The sequence below is a fragment of the Phaseolus vulgaris genome, chromosome 7, assembly GCF_051622355.1.
Source record: "Phaseolus vulgaris cultivar YP4 chromosome 7, ASM5162235v1, whole genome shotgun sequence".
Classification (NCBI taxonomy): Eukaryota; Viridiplantae; Streptophyta; class Magnoliopsida; order Fabales; family Fabaceae; genus Phaseolus; species Phaseolus vulgaris.
The window spans coordinates 53,253,754-53,276,441 of record NC_143504.1 but is presented as its reverse complement, the minus strand read 5'-3'; the positions used below and the strand labels follow the sequence as shown (position 1 = coordinate 53,276,441).

Here is a 22,688-nt window from a genome sequence, read left to right as displayed (position 1 = left end):
TTAAAATAATTTAATTAATTAATTAACAGTTGTACAAATATCTTTAGCTGTGTAAGAAACTCATATTATAAATATTGTAAAAGTATCACGTAAATATCTTCAATTTAAGATATACACACTTATAAGACATTTTCTACATGAGTTCAACAAATTAAAACATGCATCCCACAAAAAAGAGAATTTTTCAAAATAGATAATATGTATTGATTATACTAACATTAAATTAATATTTAACTATACTAATTAAATTAAATTTTAAATTTTAGAAAACTAAAAAATACAAATAAAATTTATAAAATGAAAAAATTATATAAATTGTTTAAAAATATGCTACATAACCACTCACTTATAATGAAATAATACCACACAAAAATTTCTTACAACACATTTTGTATTATATAAATGTTTTAAAGTTTTTTTTTTTTTTTTTTTTGTTTTTCACTGTCATACTTAACTGTCATCGAATTTTGAACATGGGCTGTGTAGTGTTGCAGAATGTGTTGTTGTGTTGTGCAGTTGGCTCCTATTTAAAACCCATTCCTAATTTCATTTCCATAAACCAATTCCACACTCCAAACAAAACTCTCTCTTTCTCTGTCATGTGTTCTGCAAAGCTTCTGATCTTTTTGGTACTCTTCTCTGCCATACCCATCGGAATCATCGTCACATTGGAGCGAGCGCAACCCGCCACCCATGTCTACCACTATCACAGTTCTGGCTGGTTCCGAGAATGCGCCAAGTGGGATTCTCACAACCGTCGCTTCCTAGTTTCTCTTTTCGAAGGCGGTCTTGCCCAGGTTAAGTTGCCGGAAAAGGATTCCGACTCATCACCGCCGTTGGAGGAAGTGACGGTGGTGAAAGAGGCCAGCTTAGCCGGAAACGCATCTTTGGGTATTGTCATTGACCCTTCCAGAAATCGAGTTCTGGTTGTTAACGCGGATGTCATTGGAAATCGATACGGTGCACTCGCAGCATACGATCTCACTACTTCGAATCGCCTATTTCTTACCCAATTAAGTGGTCCTAGTAAGCTTCTCTCTCTTCACTTTTAACTCATATTTAAATTACTTGGGTACTTTCTTTCTATTAATTTTTGAGTTTAAGTGTAAAATCAACTAATTACAAATCCTAGCAAGTAACCATGGTGATTGTGAAGTTGTTATTTTGGAAATCAACTAATTAATTTACTGTAAATTATTGATTTTTGTTGGATGATACTTGGGTGTGTATACAATATATTTTTTTTCTTGCTCACTCATTTTGCGGATATTATTATGTTTAAGCTGAGAAATTATTATTTTTACTGAATAAAATAAATAAAAGTTTAATACTAAGTAATTAAGTTATTGATTTTCTATAATTTTTATAATTAAGTTTTGTTAACAATACCTTAATGCATGTTTGCTCTGATGTAGCCTAGATAATTGATACACATAAGACAACAATTTTTTTAAATTTAGGATATGATACAGTAATAAAAATTTATAAAATATTTTATATAGTCAAGGAATATTGATAAATAAAGAAACAATGATACTAACTCATTAATTCATAATTGGAATAATTACAATTTATAAAATAACATCTGTGATCATAATAAAGAAGTGTAGTTTTTGTCTATATCATAACCAATCTTTACTATTTAATCAATAAATCTCAAAACAAATAATGACTCTATACAATAGCTTATCATTTAGAAATGGTTAAATTTCTATTTAATTGTATCATTTTTTTTCTTCACATTGTAATCATTTAGAAAAAAAACACATTTTCTAAATATATTTTATCAAAAGATAACTCCACCAATTTAAGAAGTCTAACGCAAATCAGACTTAACAGCTTTCTCAGTTAGTTTTTCATCTGAACAAATCTTTACGCGTTAAAGTATTTGGGTTTTTATTAAACTAGTCATGAGAACTCCCCTTTGGAAACTAAATTATGGCTGCACACTGTGCAGTTTAATTTGAACTGCAAGTGTGGATGATTGAAGTAAATGCTAACCTTTTGAATTTGGTGGTTTTTCTTTTCCAAATATTTACACTAGGAAACATTTTGTAGGGTATTTTTGAAGTTAGTAAAGAGTTCTATTTTTTTGAGCTTCTACTATATTAGAGGAAAAAGATAATTCTATTGGCAGAGCATGGAAAAATTTATGACAGAAAGAAACTGTTAAAAGTCTGATTGTTGGCGTACCTAAACAAAGTAATTGGAAATTCGTGTTGAAAATGGGGCATAGTCGGTACTTGGTGGTTACGATAGTTAAAAAAAGTAGGAAAATAATTTATGACAGTTACTTGCAAAGTGTCTGACTATTTCCTCCTTAGTTCAGCATATTCATTACTTGTGTCTAACTTTTTTATTTAGTAATTATACAACAATGTTTGTATATTATTAGTTTAATGATTAAACGTGTATTTGTATTTAGTTGCGTTGATGGTTATTTGAGAATGAATTTTCGTTGAGTGAGAAATCCACAAATGAAACACTAAGAAATCATTATTGATTATTAAATCTCGCATAACCTTCAACGAAAGGCAAGTAAATACAAACACACCTTTAATTAGCAGGAGATCATGATAATAAAAAATGAATCTTTTGACAATATAGTTGAACATTTGATGTACATCACCAAGTTGGTTTGTTGGTGTAGTTAGCTGTCTGATTTCATATAAACATTGAAATCAACGCCACAAAACTTGTCTGCACATGCACGTATTCATGTGGGCAAGAAGGAAGCAAGAAAGAAAAAAACACAGGGATGGCAGTCAATTGCATTGTGAGCCCAGTGTGAGTTATGAACTGTGCATGACAATAATAAACCAAAGGGAGAGGGCCTACCTACCCAGTACCTCTTATTGATTGCATGTCCTATTATCTTGTTCCGTTGCCTATGATATAACTTTTCTATTTGGGTTGGCTCATAGTAACAGCTAGTGGGACTTGGTGACATTATTGTGACAATGTCGATTTTCCAATGGATGCAGGTGATGAAAAATCTTTTGCAGACGATGTTGCAGTGGATGCTGAAGGCAATGCCTATGTTACTGATGTAAAAGGCAATCAAATCTGGAAAGTTGGGGTGGAAGGGAAGCTTATATCAACCATCAAAAGCCCATTGTTTCCTGCAAAAGAGTGGTACAAGAGCTTGGTTGGGCTAAATGGAATAGTTTACCACCCAGATGGGTTCCTGATAGTGATCCACACTTTCAGTGGCAATTTGTTTAAGATTGATTTAACAAAAGGAGAGGAGGTAAAGTTAATAAAGGTTAAAGGGAGTCTTTCTTTTGGAGATGGTTTGGAACTAGTGTCTCCTACTAAGCTGGTAGTTGCTGGGAATCCTTCAGGAAGATTAGTGGAGAGTTCAGATGGGTGGAGCACTGCTTCTGTTGTGGGAACATTCTCAGGGCCTATGCATCGCTTGGCCACAGCAGCAACTGTTAAGGATGGGAAGGTGTATTTGAACCATTTGGTTGGAATGGGATACCCCAAAAAGAAGCACGCACTTGTTGAGGCAGTTTTTTAGTTCATACTTTCTACAAATCTAAAAACAATTGGGATATGGGGATCATACGTTTTCAGGACGTTTGGTTTAAATTTGGTGTACCTTCGGTTATTTATGTTTGGTTTTGTTGCATTACTTGTTCCCAATGCTTTCTCTTCAATCTCAGCCTCACATAAGATGCTCGATTACAACGATTTTCTTATTTCATAAATAATTTATTAAACTCGTTTATTTAATAAATTAAATAGATAAAATTTAATGAGTATAAAATGCCATAGATATGATTGACACCAACAAAATAGCGTTTAATCATGAGAATATAATATTTCGCGTATAAGAATATATCTAATGTAGACATTATAGATGAACTTAAGATATAAATTTTACAAAAATTCAATTTAAACATTAATTTGACATGAGTAAACATTGAATTTAAGATTTAAGTCATAAAATAAAATTATTTTTCATCGTGTAAATATTATATGTGCATTGAAGTATAAATAAAAAATTGTACATATGTGGTAGTTTTATAATAACTTTCATTCAAACAAAACTTGTAAAAATATCTTAAAAAGATGAGAAATAAAATAAAATCTCATAATATTTCTCTTTCTCTACTGTTAGAGATGTCCTAACACTTAAAATATGAAATTTCTTTTTCATTTCGCAAATCATAGCACTTTATTCTATTCATAACTATCTTGGATGACTAATAAAATGAAAGGGCAAAACCAAGTTTGAAGAACAAGTTCGCCGAAATGTCATGCTTAGTATCTGAAAAGAAATTCTATTGCTTTAGTTCCCAACTGCTTGACCAGTTTCCAGCTTGTTGCCCTCAACATTAACCTTCTTAATGCCTTCATCTCTTGCCCTTTTTATTACCTAGCTCTGTGCTATCCATAATTTAAGGCATATTAGCATCAGCAAACCGATTATTTGTTTCCGTCTGTGACAGTTTGATGAGCCTTCTTCTGTGACAGTTAATCTCTCGAACCTATCCCATGGGATGTCACAAATTTGTCTATGTAGAGAATATATAACGTAGTAGAAACCAAAAATATGTATGTCCGGACCTTGGTCCAGGATTCCAGGCTCATCAATGAGACTGGTGTTTCTTTGCTCTGCCTTGATAAACTGTTGATTCGTCGCTCTTGGAACCCTCAGGTTTACGTGCCCATGGCGGTGCTTGATCTGGACCATAACGATAATCATAGAAGAGCTCCTCGCTAGCATCAATGTGTTCCTTGGCAAATATGCCTACTCGGTGATCTCCAGCAACCAGCATCACCTATGCCACAAGTACAAGAGGCGAACTGAGTAAAAAGTGTACAACTTTAAAATCCCAAAATTTGAGTTTCTGGACTCACCTTTGCATAGCAGTTGGGGTTTGACGAGTGGTTTGCAAATTTTAACTTGTCTCCTTTGCGATAAGCATCAAGAACGTACTGTTAAAAAACAGATAGCAGCTTTAAGGTCTTAATTAGATTGCATTCCCAATTTGTTATAGCTTGCCATGAAAGAAATGTGACAGAAAAGACTAGGTTGACAAAAGTAACAAAAATACAATAAAACAATAATACAAGGAAACTCATCTTAATTAAGAAAAGAACGAGAGCAGCACAAGACAGAAGAAAAATGTAGAAGATATAAGATACCTGATCATTCAAGTCAAAAAGGAAAGAAGAGTTGGCTCGGTCATATATTTTCCCACGCTTATCGGCTTCTCGGTGGGAGATCAGTTCTCCTGTGTACTCTCCTAGGTAATCATTTTTGTTAACAGGGTTCTGAAATATCATCATCAATTAGGTAGGTGAACAAGCTAATGTTAGAATTTAGAAAACAAATGAATCTGTTAATCTTATCAGTAACCTTCAAGAAAGCTCCCCATCCTGCAACATCAGACTTTGCCAAGAGAATCTGAGAGACACAAATAAAGCAACAGTGAGACCCAAATGCATGAGTTATGCATCCATGACTTTGATTCATGACATGAGAATGAAATGCGGATAATTTTAAACACCTAGTCACTTACCCTCTGTTGTTGCCTTAAAAGAAGCCTCATATTTCCACATTGACCTTCTCCACGCCGGGGTGGCTCCCCTAATGAACCATCACCACAACTGTTTACAAAGAACATAATTTTTTAAGGCATTCAGGATGATTTGAGGTGGAAGGTCAACAAATAGTCAAATGACATATAAAAGGGGAAACCATTGAGATTTTTATTTTACTGAAACAGCAATTATAGGGAATTTCGGTAGTATTAAACTAGAAGATACTCGTTAAATAGAGAATTATCAATTCATGGTTTCTAAAGTTTCGGATGGGGAGGGGTGGGGCTTGTGGAGAATATGAATTTCTGGGATGAATAACATAATAGCAAAATTATCTGTTCAGTATTTACCCAATTGTTTCCGTACAAGAAGTGCTTTACCTGTTTAAAAAAGGATAAATTGAACAAAAAGTTCAAAGTAAATGATTACAATCAATGTAGTTCATTAAGAATTTAAAGGAATTTGGGACTGTTAAACGATAGAAAAGAGAGTCCATGAACTGAAGTAGTGTACTTTGAAACAACATGAATGCTTTATTTATATTGAGGATACGGAAATACAACAAACGGAGGAGATTTGATATTTATAATGAGAATATAATAAGGAGTAAATAAAGACATTCCTAATAATTTACATATAATCTAGGTACTCTGGATTATATAGGATATGCACCTAATTTCAATATTATAAAACTTCACCCCTACCTAAAACATACAAGTCACATGTGCCCAATTCACTGCAACTATGATTCATTCGTGGTCCTCTTAGAGACTTGGTAAATATGTCGACCAACCACTATTCACTAAAGTTGACAAATCTAGTGGTATTGTATCCAAACTCTAGTTTTTCACTTATCACGTAACAATATACTTTAATATGTTTAGTCTTGAAAGACACGATTAAAGGCAATTTGTAATGCTACCTCGCTGCCACATTTAAGGTGCATTTGTGAGCTTTCTTCAAATTTAAGCTCTTTGAGAACTTGTTTTAGCCATATGAGTCACGAGTAACAAATGCCATTGTCTATATTTTGCTTTTGCACTTGATGTTGCCACAACATTTTGTTTCTTAATTTTCCACAATATTGTATTGCTTGGTGACCTTGCCAAGTTAGCGTTAAAATACCCAACAATTTGAGTATTTCCCTTATCTTCATAAATAAGGTCTTTGTTTGGAATTTTTTTAATATATTTTAGGATCCTCAAGACTGCCTCCAAATGGTCTTAACAATGAGAGCTTAAAAATGGGCTTACTACACTTCTTATCACTGCCTCATCCACATATATAAAATCTTAGATATATCCTTTAGGAGAATGACGATAAAGCAAATAATGATCAACATTATCATTCCAAACTGTTAGATGATAGTTCGAAAACACCCAAACTATGCCCAGGGTGATTGCTAAAGGCCACATAGGAACTTGCATAGGTGACATACAATATTAGATGAGTCCCCCTAAGCAACAAATTCAAGAGATTTCTCCACGTAGACTTCTCATCAAGATCACCATGTAGAAATGCATTCTTGATGTCAAGCTGAAACAACATCTAATGGTGAATAGTAGTTGCAATGGAAAAGGGAAGTCAAATAGATGTCATTTTGGCAACTGGAAAGAAAGTGTCAATATAATCTTGGCCATAGATTTTTGTATACCCCTTTACAACCAAATAAGTTTTATAGCGATCAATTTTACCATCAAGTCCCATTTCAAGAGTGTAAAATCACTGACACCAACAAAAAAATGATTTGCCAATTGGAAGAGGAAAAAACTCCTAGGTACTTACTTTGAAGGACTCATATCTCATCAATCATTGTTTGTGACTCCTTTAGATGAGATATAGCTTCACATGGAGACTAAGGAATAGGAAAAAAAGATGACAAGGACAAGCAAGTATATTTATGGTGGAAAGCCGACGATAAATTTAGTTAGTATAGTGGAGAGAAGGGTTGTGGATCGAGTGTGTACAGTTTTTAATAACAATAGGTCAATCATTTCCAAAGAAACTGAATTCAGTAGGAGATAGTGTCGGGAAAAGATCAAGTTTGATATATTTGAAGAAGTGTTGGAGAAGCATTCTGGGTTATGGAAGAGACATCTAATGGTGATGAAAGAAGTTTGAAAGTGATGGGAAAGTGACTACATATGTTGTTATTAAGAGAAACAAAGTCTATAGTATGGAACAAACATATGAGTTTTGGTCTAATAATCCCCCGAAATTTTTTTGTATTTTGTTTTTTTTTTCTTTTTTCTTTTAGTAATATTTTTTTCATGTGATGACAGATGATTATTGTTACTTGGGGTGTCAGCCTAGCTGAGATGTCAAGTTGCATAGTGATGCCTAACCTGAAAGCTTTATATATAAAAAAGGGACAAACAAGAAAAAGAAATTTAATGTTTTATAGAAACTATAAAATGCCTTATAAAATGGACCATCAATTTCTTCTAAACTATGCCTTATTGTTAAGGGCCGAAGGGAGTAAATATAAAAAAACATGGAAACAAGGAAGTATGAAAATTAATATTAAGAAATAATTTCTAAGATATTCTAAAATATAATATTGATATTATGAGATATTCTAATATAACATAAAATAGATATTCAGCGCAACTATACCAATTCATAGCATTGACAGACACATTGCATCTTCCCATTCCAAGACTCAGCCACCAGAGAAGAGAACATAAAAGTTGCAGAAGGTCAAATTTTCTACATTTTTCAATGCTGAATGAAAGGCAGACACATGCCCCCTCTACATTTAAAACTTTGACCTTCCTATATGAGGTGAAATATGGAAATGCCCAAAGTCATCTTCAATCATCTCTCCTTGTAGCATCTCTTTTATTATAGAAATAATTTTATTGAAGCATAGATACTAAATAATAATAGTGTTTAGAAACCATGCTGAAGTTTGTGTTGAATGAAACTATCATATACAAATTAATATTTGCTAAAATAATTATATTTATATAAACCAGAAATTAAAAAATGATTGCAAGAGTGTAACTTCGGTTCCTCAAGTCAGTCAATACATTTGACTGAAAAAATTACAAAGGCTCAGGTCATACAACGAAACAAGCAAATTGTGCAGATACTACTGAAATATTTGATTATTGGTGTACAAATATTACAGGTGATTTTGTGAATAATGACTTTCTTAATCAGGTGAAGTAAAAGAATGGAGATATGTTCACTCAAAAACCAGCAGTCTTAAAATAAAGTTCAAAGCAAAAATACTTGGCATATTACCTAACCCAGCAATTCCGACACACATCTGGGTCACATTCCCGTCCTGCAGCAAAACATGGGCATTGTCGACTTCTGCACTGACTCTTGGCACAATGGCATCCTCTAAACCGATTCTTGCAGCTTTTTGAACAACTGAAGGTAGAAGAGACACTTTATTACATTAAATTATGATTTACTAACACAATTACATTTATAGGAACCTAACCACTGAAAAAAGAGTTTTGAATTAATAGCTTTATATTGACAGTTTTACATCTGTTGCTCCTCAGAAATAAATGACAGTTTCTTGTATTATGTTCAACGGTTTGCTAACCAAGGGAAACCGTATTTGACCATCAGTCCAGTTTACTCTTGTTATATATTACAACCACCAATCCAGATTACTCCAAAATTGCTAAGTGCTAACAAGAATAATTCAAATAGTCCAATACAGCTACGAGATATACAAGATATCTTGCAATTTTCTCTCCCATTATATTAATAGAAAAGCTACACAATTAATTAAATGAAAAGCTAAATACCCGCAATATTTTTCACAGCATGTTCCACCATTAACACAAGTACATTCCTTTCCACACATTGACTGACATCCACATGGTGTATACTGCTTGCAAGATTGGTTTTTCCCATCAGCAATTCTTTTCCATATTGACGGGTGGCCAGTAGACTTCCAAGAATATTTTAACTTCCTTGTTTTGCCCCTTTTTCTCAGCAACCGTGACCTAGATGGCATCTCCTGGTCCTAACATGAAAACACAGACAGAAAAGAATTTAAGTGCCATCTAAAAGTAGGGTGTGCTCATAAAGGTTGGTAGAAGTTTTCAGAACAAAGAGTTGCACAATAAATTTAAGTGCAGCTAGTTTAAAATTCAAAATGATGTTTTATTGTTAAAAAAAAGAGATCATCATACAAAATGGAGTATCACGGTAGAGGTAATAAAGAAGAAAGAATATTATCAACTCAAAAGCAACTCAATCTCTTCACATGTTCAACACAGAAGCACCCTATTTATGAGGCAGCCAAATAAAAAAAGCTAAAATAATTCCTACAATCAAAGATATTTCATATATTTTGAAGTTTGATGCCTAACTAACTAGCCTATTGAGATACCAATTATCTTATTTGCAAAGAAATTTCAGAATATAAAGATGTTGGTTGTATAATTTTTTTAAAATAAAAGGTTTGGCCATAACCTATTGGTATATTACAAAACCATAACTTATCTGAACAGTTGGGGCCCTCCGGTAATTACTCATGAAATTTTTTAATTTATCTTCATCAAGCCTTCCCGCACCCCCAAAAGAAATTAACAAAAGACAGTCAAGACAACAAAGCAGTACACAAGAATGTAGTAGGACAAAGAAGATGGAAACAGGAAAGCCTATAATTCTCACTGTGTACTCTGCATCAAATTTTCCCTTGTCATCCATGATTGAACTAGGTGCAACAATAGATCCGTGAGGCATTGACACTCCTCCGGCATGCATGTAACTAGTTATTTCCACGCAAGTCTTTAAGCCAGAAAGTAAGTTCCTTGCTATGAGGCAGCTGCAGAGTACGAGTTTCACTTTACATGAGCACAAAATTAAATTAGAACTCTTAGTAACAATGCAAAGTTTCATTTGCGTAAGAACCATTAGTAACAATTGGAGAAGCCGCCTACAAAGCTTTCAAATTATGCACTTAATTGGTTGCTTATTACTTGCCATTCATAGAAAATCAATAGTTTTATTGATTGCATAATACAATGAAAAGGACTGCTGCAATAGAGCCCAACACTAGCACAAGAAATAAGATTATTTCGGAAATAACTACATGATATGATATATGAATATAGTGTTATACATCAAACTCCACGGACAGTTGTGAAGGTTTTTTTATTTCAGAGGTACAGCATTTCCATTACTAGGATACAGGTATTAATCCAAATGGGTCATACAATTTTGTGATACCGGCGAGGGTGATACAAGATGACATATTGGCAACATTTCAAGCCACTTATTGCCCTCCCCTTCCCCCACCACTCCATTACCCTCACCTCACCAACCCCCATCGTGTGGAGGGTGGGTTCCCACTCATTAAAATGAAGTCTCCATTTCTACCCATTTTTATTATTTCATTTTTTTTGGAGGGGACTCGAGGGGAGAGGTTAAGTGCTCAATGATTTCTTCCGTAGGAGTGCTAGACAATTCATCACTTTCAAAACAAAACCCTCATATCACTCGGTAGATAACATAATGAAAGTACAAAAGAATTTACAAACTCCTTCCAAGTTCAAGGCTTTATTTTCCATAACTATCACATCTTCCAGAATATTAATTGAAACTGAAGTTAAAGCAAGAGATTGGCTTTGTAGGATTTATAGACAAAGAAAAGTGTAACTTCCATTACAACAACGACAACAATAGTGATAAGTGAAATGAAATAAAATTATAACAAAACAGTGTACAAACAGGTAACACAAACATATACTAGACATAAGAAAGTGTGCGTGCACACACACACTGTAAATTAAATTTGGTAACATCCTTGCATTTCTCAACATAATAATGTAAGGTGAAACACAGAAAGCTCCATACCTATTTCTTCCAAACATCTCTACTCCCTTCAAGTATAATTCTTTCTCTAGAGGTTTCCAATCTGAGAGACCTGGCATCCCATCAACTTTCCCTTCCATTGAACTGGACAACTTCTTAAATTCTGTCTTATTTGTAGGATCTTTGGGTCCATCCCCAATACTTTTGTCCTGCTCATCCGTATGACAAGTGCTAGAAGAGTCTATTAATTTATTTGATTTATGTTTTAAAGATTTGTCCAAAATTGCACAAGTAATAGTATGTTTACTGTCATCACATGCACCCAAAAGGTTATTGCTAGAATCACTATTTACAGTAATTACATCATCTGAGATTGTCTTCAGCTTTTTATTAGAATTTTGAGAACCATCGGGAGGGAGTATTGAGTCACAAAGTGCTGTGTCTGACAGATTTGTGACTTTCCGTTTTTCCACTGAGATAGGAACATTTAAATTGAGAGATCCATGACAATCAACTTCTGTTGGAAAAGATTCTGTACTATGATTACCAGGTTCCTCTATAGTGGAGGGTGCCAATATCCCATCTGCCTCTTCAATAGTTGTAGTTCTCTTATTATGATCAGACGCAGAAGTTGTATCTTCTGACACACCTTTGACTTCCTGTAACTGCTGGTAATTGAAATGGCAATCAAATACTAGAAACACCTGAGTTGAAATTGAAGCAGGGTGCAAAAGTAGGCACCCATAGATAAAGACTCGCATAGAATCAATCACCATGCACTACATTTAAAGCACGGCTTAATAAGGCAACATGCCTCATACAAAAAATTGACCAGGATTACTTTACTTCCAATATAAATCAACAGAGCATAGAAATGCCACCATATCTATTGTATAATGGTCGAAAGCCAACAAAAACCTGTTAAACTGAATATCAACAGAGAAGGAGAGGTGACTAATTTCTTCTTTGAGAATTGAAAACTAGTAAAAGACTCAAAATTTGACCATATGTATCTCAGACAAAGAAAAATACCTGAAGGTAACACTGATCACTGCATGGTTTCTTGTCACCTTCAGGATCAGACCATAATGTCTGCTTTTCACTCTGAAGTAAACCATCAAATTAGCGTTATGGATGAAGTGACTATGGATTAAGTTGAAAATAACATAGGATACGGTTACTTACAGGATATACTAAAGGTTGAGAACAGCCATGCAGACGACAGTCAAAAATCTGCTGTATGAAAAGCAAGAAAGAATGGATGCACTTACTATGAGATGATAAGAACGATAAAAGGATCATGCTTTTAGTACGTACCAGGCACCGGCGACAAAAAAGATTATCAAAAGAATCTAATGCAGCATTCAGGCTTTTCTCTGGAGAGATGCCAATAATAGATTCACAATCTCCTGAGTTTTCCGAAGGCTGATCCAACCTACCAATGTTCTTTTCCTTGATACTTTTGTACCTCTCCTGCATTTTTTCTTTTAAATTTATATTAACAATCATGAAGCATACTCTCATTCCCACAAGTTATTCAAGATTACCTGAATTTCTGAACTGGTTCCCCCAACAAATTCGCTAACAATATTCAGTACCTCCTCGTTTAACCCATATTCCTCAAATGCCATCCTAGCAGATCAAATAACCAAGAAAGTAATTATTGAAAGGAAAACGTTGCACATTTCATTAAAGTTTATAAATGTTACTAAATTTCTTATGCGGTCACAATAAAAGTATTGTTTCCTGAACACTTAAACAACTATTTGCACTCCAAAAAAACATTGATCTTACTTGTTAACTAAATGCTATTCATATAGCTAATGAGAAATGTTACACTCAAGATTATTCTACTTCCATTGAATCATCACAAATAAATGAACCTTCTTTTAAAACAGCACTATCCTATTTCCTATTCATTTTAACTTACCACAGAACACGATCTTCAGCCTCAGAAAATTCATGTTTTTCCTCCTCATGTTCTGTTGACTCTTCCTCGCTGTCACTACATATCAGTGCTTCACTTCCATGTTGATCATAGTAGATTCGTCTTCTTCCAACAACTGACTGATCTTCAGCCATTCTCTGATTTCTGGTGTTTGAAAGATTTTAAAATAGCATAAAATACATTATAGAAACTGCATACTCACTGATCAATAAATTTTGAAATCTCATTTTCTATTCTAAAATGGAAAGCAGGTAGTCTCAATTTGAAAAAAAAATTGCTCAATAGGAAGATAGGACAGAATATCAATTATTTGAAAGTTAAAACACCTGTCAAGAAATATCCAAGAGGTATATGGCGGTAATCTTTCAATATATGGTATTTTGATACTTGTAGCAGATAATACATCTTGATTGCTGTGGTCTTTGTCAACTGAGACTGGAGAGAAACCACTGAATTTACATAAAGGACGGTCAATTCTAGAAAGAATTGGAGTTTTCCTATCTCCCTCTGTCTGTGAAGAACCCCTTGTTGACATTGCCGATAGGACTCCTGAAGTATGACATTGTAGCTTCTTCTCATTGCTCTGAATTTTTTCCTGCAGAAATATAACTAAGGTTGATTGCAATGAGTACAAGAAAAGCTTCCGAAAATTGAAATTTTCGATTAATTGAATTCAAGTTCAATTTTGAAATCATAACATAAAGTTGTACCAGAAACATGCAAAGAAAAGCTGCTGGAAGCTCATACAAAGACTTGCCACCAATATAACCAAATTAGAAAAATTAACTCTCCGTCAAAAGGTCAAATAAGAACTGCAATAAAATTTATAGATAATCGATTTTGCATACAATAACAAATGTAACGAGATAGAGGTTAACAAAAAGTTATCTCTCCAGCAAACAAACTATAGAAATCTGGACTCATTCCTAGAAGAATCAAGCTAAGGCAGCATAAACCCGGTATCAATCTTACTTTAATGTATACTATTCTCTCCGCCTGGATTTGCTTTTTCAACTGATTTATCTTGAGCGACAAGGTTCCCAATGCATTATTTGCTGGCTCTCCAAGTTGTTTCTGTCGACATTACAGAACAAAACGTCACCACATTCAAAATACAAAAATAGAAATCATAAAACAAAATTTCAATTCTCAGGCGATGAAGCACACGGAAAATCTACAACAAAACAGAAACCAACACCGAAGACTAAGCACAATCCAAAAGCCCTACTCGCGACTCGAGTGTTGTGATATTCAATTACAGAGAGATAGAGGAACAGAGAACTCTTAAATGATGTTCGCTCGTGATTATCCGCTCAATTTCAAAATTCTATATAGGCATAAACAAATTCTGAAAAACAGTTACGCCACCGATTCCGTTGAGTCGGAAGAGAAAAAAAGGAATTGAAGCATTAAACAGCGTTGTATTCAGTTATTGTTGAATTGAAGGAAGAGAGAGAAACTGACTCGAGGTTTGGAAGCGGAGTCGGTAGGTTTGGAGACCATCGATGGTGTGTGGAGTCGATCAAAGGAGGAAGAAAGCATGAGAGACTCACTCACTCTCGTGTGTGTTGTGTGAGAAATAGAAAGTGACAGGTTCTGAGTTTTGACACGTTTGGTTACATGGCCTACCGCGGAAACAAACGCAACGTAAGTTTTGGTGGTTGCGTATAAATGGTAAGGTACGCACCATCCACCACCGCTACTATTTTCTTCATTATATTTTACGCTATTTGCCTGTATTGTGGGAGTTAATTACCTCTCTTTTGGACGGATCCTTCCTACTTTTTTTTCTTGTGGCCATTGGGAATCTCTTCATTCGTCTACTTCTTTTAACTGTAGGGGGGAAAATTAAAAGGTATTTGGTAAGGCCAGTTGTGTTGGTACATATTCGACTAGGTATTATTGCATTGCAAATATTGACGGAGCCAACATGACGAAACAAGGGGTTTGTGTGTGAGGACGCGTTCGAAAGAGGTGCACTAATTCTAATGCTCTTTTTTGTGACAAACAAACAATCTGTTGCTTCTAGACGTTTTGTGTGGTCTCGACTGAAAATTAATTATAAAGGTGTATAAGGGTGGAGACAGAATGGTTTAGTGCTGTGTGACAGAAAGGAATTGATTTAACCTACTCTGTCCTACATTTATCATGATGTACTTCATCTTGACCGTTAAAGATGTTAAGATCTTTTTAGATTATAATAATGGGGAAAAAGTGTCAAACTTCTTTGAAAGAATGGGAAAACAATTTCAACAAAATTCATTTATTTTTATATGATCCACGTTCAGTCAAATAGAGTTTTGAAAAACTTTAACACAATTGTTCAAGGTGTAGAAAAAAGATGAAAAGATTTTAAAAGACAAGAAATAAATGAAGTGTTGAGCCCGTTAAATATACTAATTTTTTTTTTTAACAACACTTACCTTGTGTTTATTTGTTTCCACTATGGAGATGGAAAGTTAGGTGACCTAGATGATTGTATTGAGCTAAAGTCGTGCGAAATATATGTGAAATGACTATGGTAATCTTAGTTTTATATGCGAAAATTTATACATAACAGTTGCATGTAGAGATTCTTGATCAACAAAGTAGTTATGCACAACTCTACAGTGATTCTTTGACCATTTTGAATTAGGTAAGGTTGTAGGTGAAGTTCTTAAATATTCATCAATGAAGGTAGATGCGTTCATTGGCAATTATAAGCGTACATGTTGTGAGGTTTGAAGTACTCTGTTTTGTTGTGTTGAAGCTTTTGGCTTGCTGGTTTTGTGCTTTTGTGATGCTTTCTTGGGTATTTCTTGTTGCTTTGGTGATTTTGTAGACCATCTTTGGTGGTTTGGTGGTACAACATTGAAGTAAGAACACATATCTAATGACCATTTCAGCACAACAAATGTTTGAAGAAACCATAATCAATGACAAGTTTAAGATAATCGATTATTCTAATTTTTCCAATTGATAATCGATTATGAGCCATTTTTTAAGTGAATATCGATTATATGGTGTCCATAATCGATTATGGTATTTTCAACAATTTTTATACACAATGACAGATTTATAATCTTACATTTTTCATTTTAAAAAAATTACAATTTCAATCACATCTATCATATGACTCAAAAACTTTCATAAACTTTTTCTACACTTTCATTCTATTTACCTTAATCCAAAAAACTCTATTTTTTCACACTTCCCCTTTAAATCATTTCAAATCCACTTCCTCAAATCTATATTCAAATCCAAATAATACATCATTCCTATTTAAACGTAACGATTTTGGTCATACCGATTAGTTTAGACCAGATGTCAAGTCAGGGTCTCGGTCGTACGAATTGTACCAGTACAATTTCTAAATGTGAAAAACATATTTACTACATTGAAAACTCAACAATATTTACTCGGGTAAAATGCAATTGTTACTTTATAAGAAAATGATAAAAAAATGGTAAGAAGAAGAGATGTTTCTTATTTCTCTTATGTGTCTGGTTACATCTTCATGTATAAGAAATATATAGGGAGTTTCTTTCCCCAAATTACAATTTAATTAGATAGGATACTAATCATGAGATTCTATCATTATTACATTAATTGCATATAATTGGGTACAATATCGTAAAATATTGCATACAATAATTGCATATAATTTGATAATTATTATTTCCTTAATACTCCCCCTCAAGTTGGTAGGTGAAGATCATTAACCCCAACTTGTGTCGTAGTGTCAAAAAACGTTCCTTACAATAGTGTCTTCGTAAAAATATCTGCGAGTTGATACTGTGTCGTTACATATGAAGGACTGATTATCCCAGCTTGTAATTTTTCTCGCACAATGTGGCAGTCTATCTTAATGTGTTTTGTGCGTTCATGAAATACTGGACTTGCTGCTATATGTAATGCCGCTGGATTGTTATAGAAAAGTTGAGCTGACAAGTTACATGGCACCTTTAAATCCTGTCACACATATCGCAACCAAACTATAAGTATTGGCCATCGGTATTCTGCTTTCGCTGATGATCTTCATACGTTTGTCTGTTTTTTTTACTTCCATGAGATAATAGAAGAACCAAGAAAAATGCAATACCCAGATACTGATCTCTGAGTTGTCTGACAACCTCCCCAGTCTGAGTCGCAATAAACTGTCAATGTCAAATTGTTTTCGGATGGCAATAGCAATCCTTGTCCTGGTGATCCTTTGATGTACTTTAGGACTCGAATTGCGGCATTCAATGAGGTTTCCGTGGATCCTGTATATATTGACTTAGGGTCCGAACCGAAAATACTATGTCAGGCCGAGTAACCGTGATGTATATCAGTAGTCCCACAAGTCGCCTGTATTTGACTGGATCCTTTAATAACTCTCCATCGTCTGGTGTGAGTTTTAGGTATTGTTCCATTGGAAATTTGTCTGGACGAGCACCTGTGAATCCCGTATCCTGCAAAATATCAAGCGCATATTTTCTTTAGGACATGTAAATACCAGCTTTGGAACGGGAAAATTCAATCCCTAGAAAATATTTTAGGTCTACAAGATCTTTAATGCGAAATTGTTGTAATAAACAATCTTTAACACGTTGAATTTCTATCAAAAGAATATCATCCATATAAATCAAAAGGGCAGTAAATGATTAATTATTTTATCTTGTGAATAAATAGTAATCAGTCTTGGACTGTTGAAATCCTACAGATTTAATCACATGAGAAAATGTTGAAAACAATGTCCGAGATGCTTGTTTGAGACCATAAAGGGATTTGTTGAGTCAATGTTCTCCCCTGTCGATAATGCTCGAGTGGCAAGTCCATGTAAATAATTTTATGCAATGTGCCATGTAAGAAGACATTTTGCACATCTAGCTGGTGAGTAAACCAATTTCTGGCTGCTACAATGGTGAGGAGACACCTTAAAGTTGTTAATTTTGTTGTTGGTGAAAAAGTTTCAGAATAGTCGACACCTTCAATCTGAGTGTACCCTTTGCGACAAGGCGCGTCTTATATCTGTCGACACTACCATCTGAGTTGTACTTTATTTTATAGACCCATTTGCATCCGATGGGTTTCTGCCTAGCGGGTAACAGTGTCAAGGTCCACGTTTGGTTTAGCTGCAAGGCAGAAAGCTCTTCGTCCATTGCTTTTTGCCAATTTGGATCAAGGATAGCTTGAGCATAAGTGTGAGGTTCTTTGGTGGTTGTGATGTTAGCAAGATATGCACTATGTGTAGAAGAAAATCGTGAATTAGAAAGAAAATGATGCACAGGATACCTAGTTCCATTCGGTCAGTCTTGGGTAGTGGTCGAATGATTGACTTGAGATCCCGTTACGTAGTCTTGAAGCCGGGAAGGTGAGGTTGATGTGCGACTGGATCGTCGAACAGGAAGGTCGGTTTGAGAAGATTTGGTAATGGATGCTAGACTTCTTGGCATGGGAGAAGAAGGTTGGTCTACTGGAGATTCAGGTGTATTATGACGAGTAGGGCATGCTCATAACTTATATGCATTTCTTTACTTTATTTACTATTATTTGCCTTGAAACTATTTTCATTGTAACTTATAAATATTTAAATTTATGTTCTTTGTTAATTTATTATTGAGTCATTTTACACCCTTCAAATTCTTATTTTCATATCAATTTAAATTCATGTAAATTCTTTTTGAATTTCTTTAACATTTCATGTTTCTCATTTTATATTATTCTTTATTAATTAATTATCTTTTTGAATGTTATTTATTGAAAATTTTGAAGTTAAATCCATTAAAAGATGTATAAGCTTAACCCTTTTATTTTTTATTCCAAAAAAAATGATGTTTTAGTAATTATGAAAATTAAATTTATTCATGAATGGTTCACTGAAATTATTTATTTTGGATAAAAACTACTTGAACGGAGAAATGAATGACAACTCTCTGAACGGAGCTTCTGTTCCTACTAGGGAGATGAGACCTAGAAAACTATTGAAGTCTTCTTCTCCTTCCTTCGGTCGGGCAGGTGACTGGGTGATGAGCTGAGATTCTTCTCGTCCTCCTACTTCTCCTTTGACACTCGGTCTCGGGTGGACACCGGATGGTGGGGGTACCTGCGAAGGCACTCCGACGCTCAAGTCAGTAAGGCGGGTGGTCAACTCTCAGGTAGGTGAACAATAATAAATGACATACCTTACTCCTTGGAATGCGTGCTATTTATATTATTCTAATGGGCCTACCTTGCTGGGCCCGTTTATCGAGGTGGATACCACTTAAGGTTGCATTACCTAATTCTTGATGATGAATTAACTTCACTGATCTTGGTTTCAGCGTTAACTGTAGTAGGGATCGGCCGTCGGCCAGTTCCCATGGTATAGGCCGGCCATCGGCCAAATCCCAGTGGTCTCGGCCAAGTCTTCTAAGGTCTTGGCCACATCTTCTAAGGTCTCGGCTGTTGAAGATGGATGAAGCTCATCTCTACGTAGTTTCAGTGTGTGTTTGATGTAGAAAATAACTAGTTTGCTTTGAAGGTTGTAATAGGTTTAGATGATCTTGTATTTAGGTTTGTGTATGTGTAAGGTTGCCTTTTGCTACATGATCTATCCTAGATACCTAACCAAGCCTAGAATAAGCACTTGAAGTGGTTAAAAGTTTTCCCAAAATCGTTTTAGAGTTTTCTCCAAAAATCAGGATATTGCACAAAAATAAATCTGTTTCTCTACAAAAGAACAGGTTTATTCTTTGGTTTGCTGAAAGGATTTTCAAAAGTTAGTTAGGGCACCAAAGGTACAACTCAAACCGTTATTTCAGTTAGCTGAGTTGGCAGTTTTCATAAAATAAATCTGTTAGTTTAAAACTGAATCTGTTATTTTCATAATAGCTTTTCAACTGTTTTTTGAAAAGAAGTTAAAAACTGTTTTCTATATAAAGAAAAGTCTCTCTCACACGAAAGGATGCTGAGCAATTACGTTTTTGACATAGATCAAACACTTTCTATGTGAGAAGAAGGATTGAAAAGTTTTTTGAAAGGTTTTCCAAAGGGATTTTCAAGTGTGCTTATTCTAGGAAACCTTTGATCTTGGTGAAGGTGTTGGTGCAGTTCTGCAGCAAATTGAACTACTGGTTTTGAGTTCTTGCATCTTCTTTTCAGGTGTTATCTTTCCTTTATTCTGGTTTGTAAAGGTGTAAGTGTTAGTCACTCCTTGATAGGGTTTCTTGGAGTGCAAGGTATGCTGAAATAGGGTTTTTCAGCATTGGTTGTGTTGTTCTTGTAGTGTTCAAGAACTGTTGTGTTTGTAAGTGATTGACACTATTTTTAGTGTTTTCCACCTTGGAGTAAGGTGAAACTGCATGTAGCTCTGTACGAGTGAACCAATATAAAAACCTGCTTGCCTTTTTCTCTCATCCCTGCACTCGTTTTTGGTTTTGCTTAATTCTGTCAAGAACTAAATCTGTTCTTTTGAAATTGAATCTGTTAATTCTGGGTTTAATAGAAACTATTCTTCCTGATCTATCAAAGTTCTCTAATCACGAACAAGGTAGTTGTATATGAAGTCTTAATTGGTTTGTGAACAAATTGTCTACTCATTAAAACCTGAGAAAGATTCATTCTCTTTAAAACCTTGTGTTGGATGAACTTGGTTGATTTCTTGACATAGCTGTATTTTTCAAACTCATAAAATCTAACCAATCTGATTCTGTTATACTTCTCTGTTGATTGAAATTTTAATCTGAACTAATTCAAATTGTGCTAAGTCTGTTCTGATAAATCAATCTGTTTTCTTTAAAAACAATTTGTTCTTTTGTTTCTGATATACTAAAAATTGTTTGTAATTGCGAAAATTTTATAAGCTTAATTCACCCCTCCCCTCTTGAACTTAGACACTAATAGACCCAACAATTGGTATCAAGAGCTAGGGTTTGTATTTTGCTTAAGTGTATGCATGATGTCTGAGTTTAAAATGCCTTTTGCTGAAGGTGGGTCTATTAATAGACCTCCTATGTTTGGTGGTGTTAACTATGCTTTCTGGAAAATCAGGATGAAGATCTTTATGGAGTCTATTGACATGGGAATCTGGGATGCAGTGGTCAGTGGACCTTTTATACCTATGCAGGTTGTCAAAGATGAAACAATAAAGAAGCCTTGGTCTGAATGGAGTGAAACCGAGAAGAAGAAGGCCCAATGTGACTCCTTAGCCAAGAATATCATCACCTCTGCACTGAATATGGATGAGTTCTTTAGAGTCTCTCAATGTAACTCAGCTAAGGAGATGTGAGAGGTACTAGAGGTAACTCATGAAGGGACTGATGATGTGAAACGTGCAAGGAAGCACTCACTAATTCAGGAGTACGAACTGTTCATAATGCAATAAGAAGAAAGTATTGCAGATGTGCAGAAATGATTTACACATATTGTAAATCATCTCACTGGCCTTGTTAAAGTCTTTGACAAGGAAGAGCTCAACATAAATGTGCTAAAATGCCTTGATAGGAGCTGGCAGCCTAAGGTAACAGCAATCTCAGAATCCAGAGATTTATCCAAGATGTCCACTGCTGCATTTTTTGGAAAGCTGATAGAGCATGAAATAGAGCTGAAAAGATTAAAAGAACAAGAAACTGTGGAGAAGAAGGCCAAAGGAATTGCTCTGAAAACTACCATGGAACATGATACAAGTGAGGAAGAAGTTGATCCTGAACATGATGAGACTGTGAATCTGCTCACCAGAAAATTCAGTAGGTTTCTTAGAAAGAAAAACCGTGACAGAACTCAACAAAGGAAGAGGTACTCTAAATCCAATGATTCAAATTCTTCAAATTACACTTGTTTTGGATGTGGTAAACCATCAAAACAAAGAAAAATCAGCAAGCAAGAAGAGTGAAAGAAGCAAAGGCAAAAGAGCATACATCTCATGGGAAGAAAATGATGTATCCTCATCCAGTGACTCCTCAACCGAAAGTGAGGAAGCAAATATGTGCTTTATGGTGAATAATGAAGAATTGAACTCTGATTCAGTAAGGAAACACAAGATGAAAACTATGATCAGCTGCTAATTGCATTTAAGGAAACACATGATGAAGCAAACAAATTACCTGTAATTTGCAATAAATTGAATAGAGTAAATAGGGTACTTGAACCTAAGGTCAAAGCTCTTGAAGAAGAACTGCACAAAGCTAAAACTGAATTGGTTAGCCTTGAATTAACATGTTTGCATGCATCAATAAAAACCTGTGATAATTGTAAAAAGCTGGAAAAACAGGTTGAGTATTTGTTAAAAACACTTTCAAATTTCACTAAAGGAAGAGAAAATCTTGAAACTTTATTAGGTTCACAGAATGCTGTTTTTAATAAAAATGGTTTAGGATATAATTCTGAAATGAAAAGCAATGTGAAAAAGCTGTCTAGTTTTTTTTGTTCCTTCCAAAACAGGTTTTTCTTCTTTTAG

General features: G+C 34.6%; 2 protein-coding genes across 35 annotated transcripts; one reads left to right on the top strand and one right to left on the bottom strand.

Annotated features, from left to right (window-relative positions):
• Nucleotides 1-418: 418 nt before the first annotated feature.
• Nucleotides 419-3,634, top strand: LOC137830204 (uncharacterized). The gene is made up of 2 exons (XM_068637396.2): nt 419-1,026; nt 2,985-3,634. The coding sequence occupies exons 1-2, from the start codon at nt 474-476 to the stop codon at nt 3,521-3,523; spliced, it is 1,092 nt and encodes a 363-aa protein (XP_068493497.1). The 5' UTR covers nt 419-473; the 3' UTR covers nt 3,524-3,634.
• A 390-nt stretch (nt 3,635-4,024) lies between these two features.
• LOC137830202 (histone-lysine N-methyltransferase EZA1) lies at nt 4,025-15,240 on the bottom strand. 34 transcript variants are annotated; one of them, XR_016523171.1, is made up of 18 exons: nt 14,756-14,968; nt 14,264-14,365; nt 14,002-14,043; nt 13,618-13,886; nt 13,274-13,435; nt 12,891-12,975; nt 12,661-12,816; nt 12,529-12,579; nt 12,376-12,447; nt 11,386-12,011; nt 10,201-10,354; nt 9,327-10,090; nt 8,806-8,937; nt 5,535-5,622; nt 5,372-5,419; nt 5,158-5,286; nt 4,870-4,947; nt 4,025-4,790 (listed from the first exon to the last, which is right to left on the bottom strand). XR_016523171.1 is itself a non-coding variant. In XM_090304697.1 (18 exons), the coding sequence occupies exons 1-18, from the start codon at nt 15,105-15,107 to the stop codon at nt 4,599-4,601; spliced, it is 2,667 nt and encodes an 888-aa protein (XP_090160823.1). In that variant the 5' UTR covers nt 15,108-15,188; the 3' UTR covers nt 4,025-4,598. The 34 variants fall into 34 exon arrangements, 26 of the variants coding, with proteins under 26 accessions (XP_090160823.1, XP_090160822.1, XP_090160818.1 ...); XR_016523173.1 differs by having other exon boundaries at nt 11,386-12,008; nt 14,756-14,967; XR_016523172.1 differs by having other exon boundaries at nt 12,529-12,576; nt 14,756-14,967.
• Between the last annotated feature and the right edge of the window lie 7,448 nt (nt 15,241-22,688).

Excerpts from the sequence above, each read along its gene's own strand:
- LOC137830204 (XM_068637396.2), top strand. The coding sequence starts at position 474 with ATGGGCTGTGTAGTGTTGCAGAATGTGTTGTTGTGTTGTGCAGTTGGC. Across the intron at positions 1,027-2,984 it reads TACCCAATTAAGTGGTCCTA|GTGATGAAAAATCTTTTGCA; the intron begins GTAAGCTTCTCT and ends CAATGGATGCAG.
- LOC137830202 (XM_090304696.1), bottom strand. The coding sequence starts at position 14,833 with ATGCTTTCTTCCTCCTTTGATCGACTCCACACACCATCGATGGTCTCC. Across the intron at positions 14,044-14,263 it reads AGAGAATAGTATACATTAAA|TCTTTGTATGAGCTTCCAGC; the intron begins GTAAGATTGATA and ends ATTGGTGGCAAG. Across the intron at positions 5,623-8,805 it reads TGTCGGAATTGCTGGGTTAG|TTGTGGTGATGGTTCATTAG; the intron begins GTAATATGCCAA and ends CTTTGTAAACAG.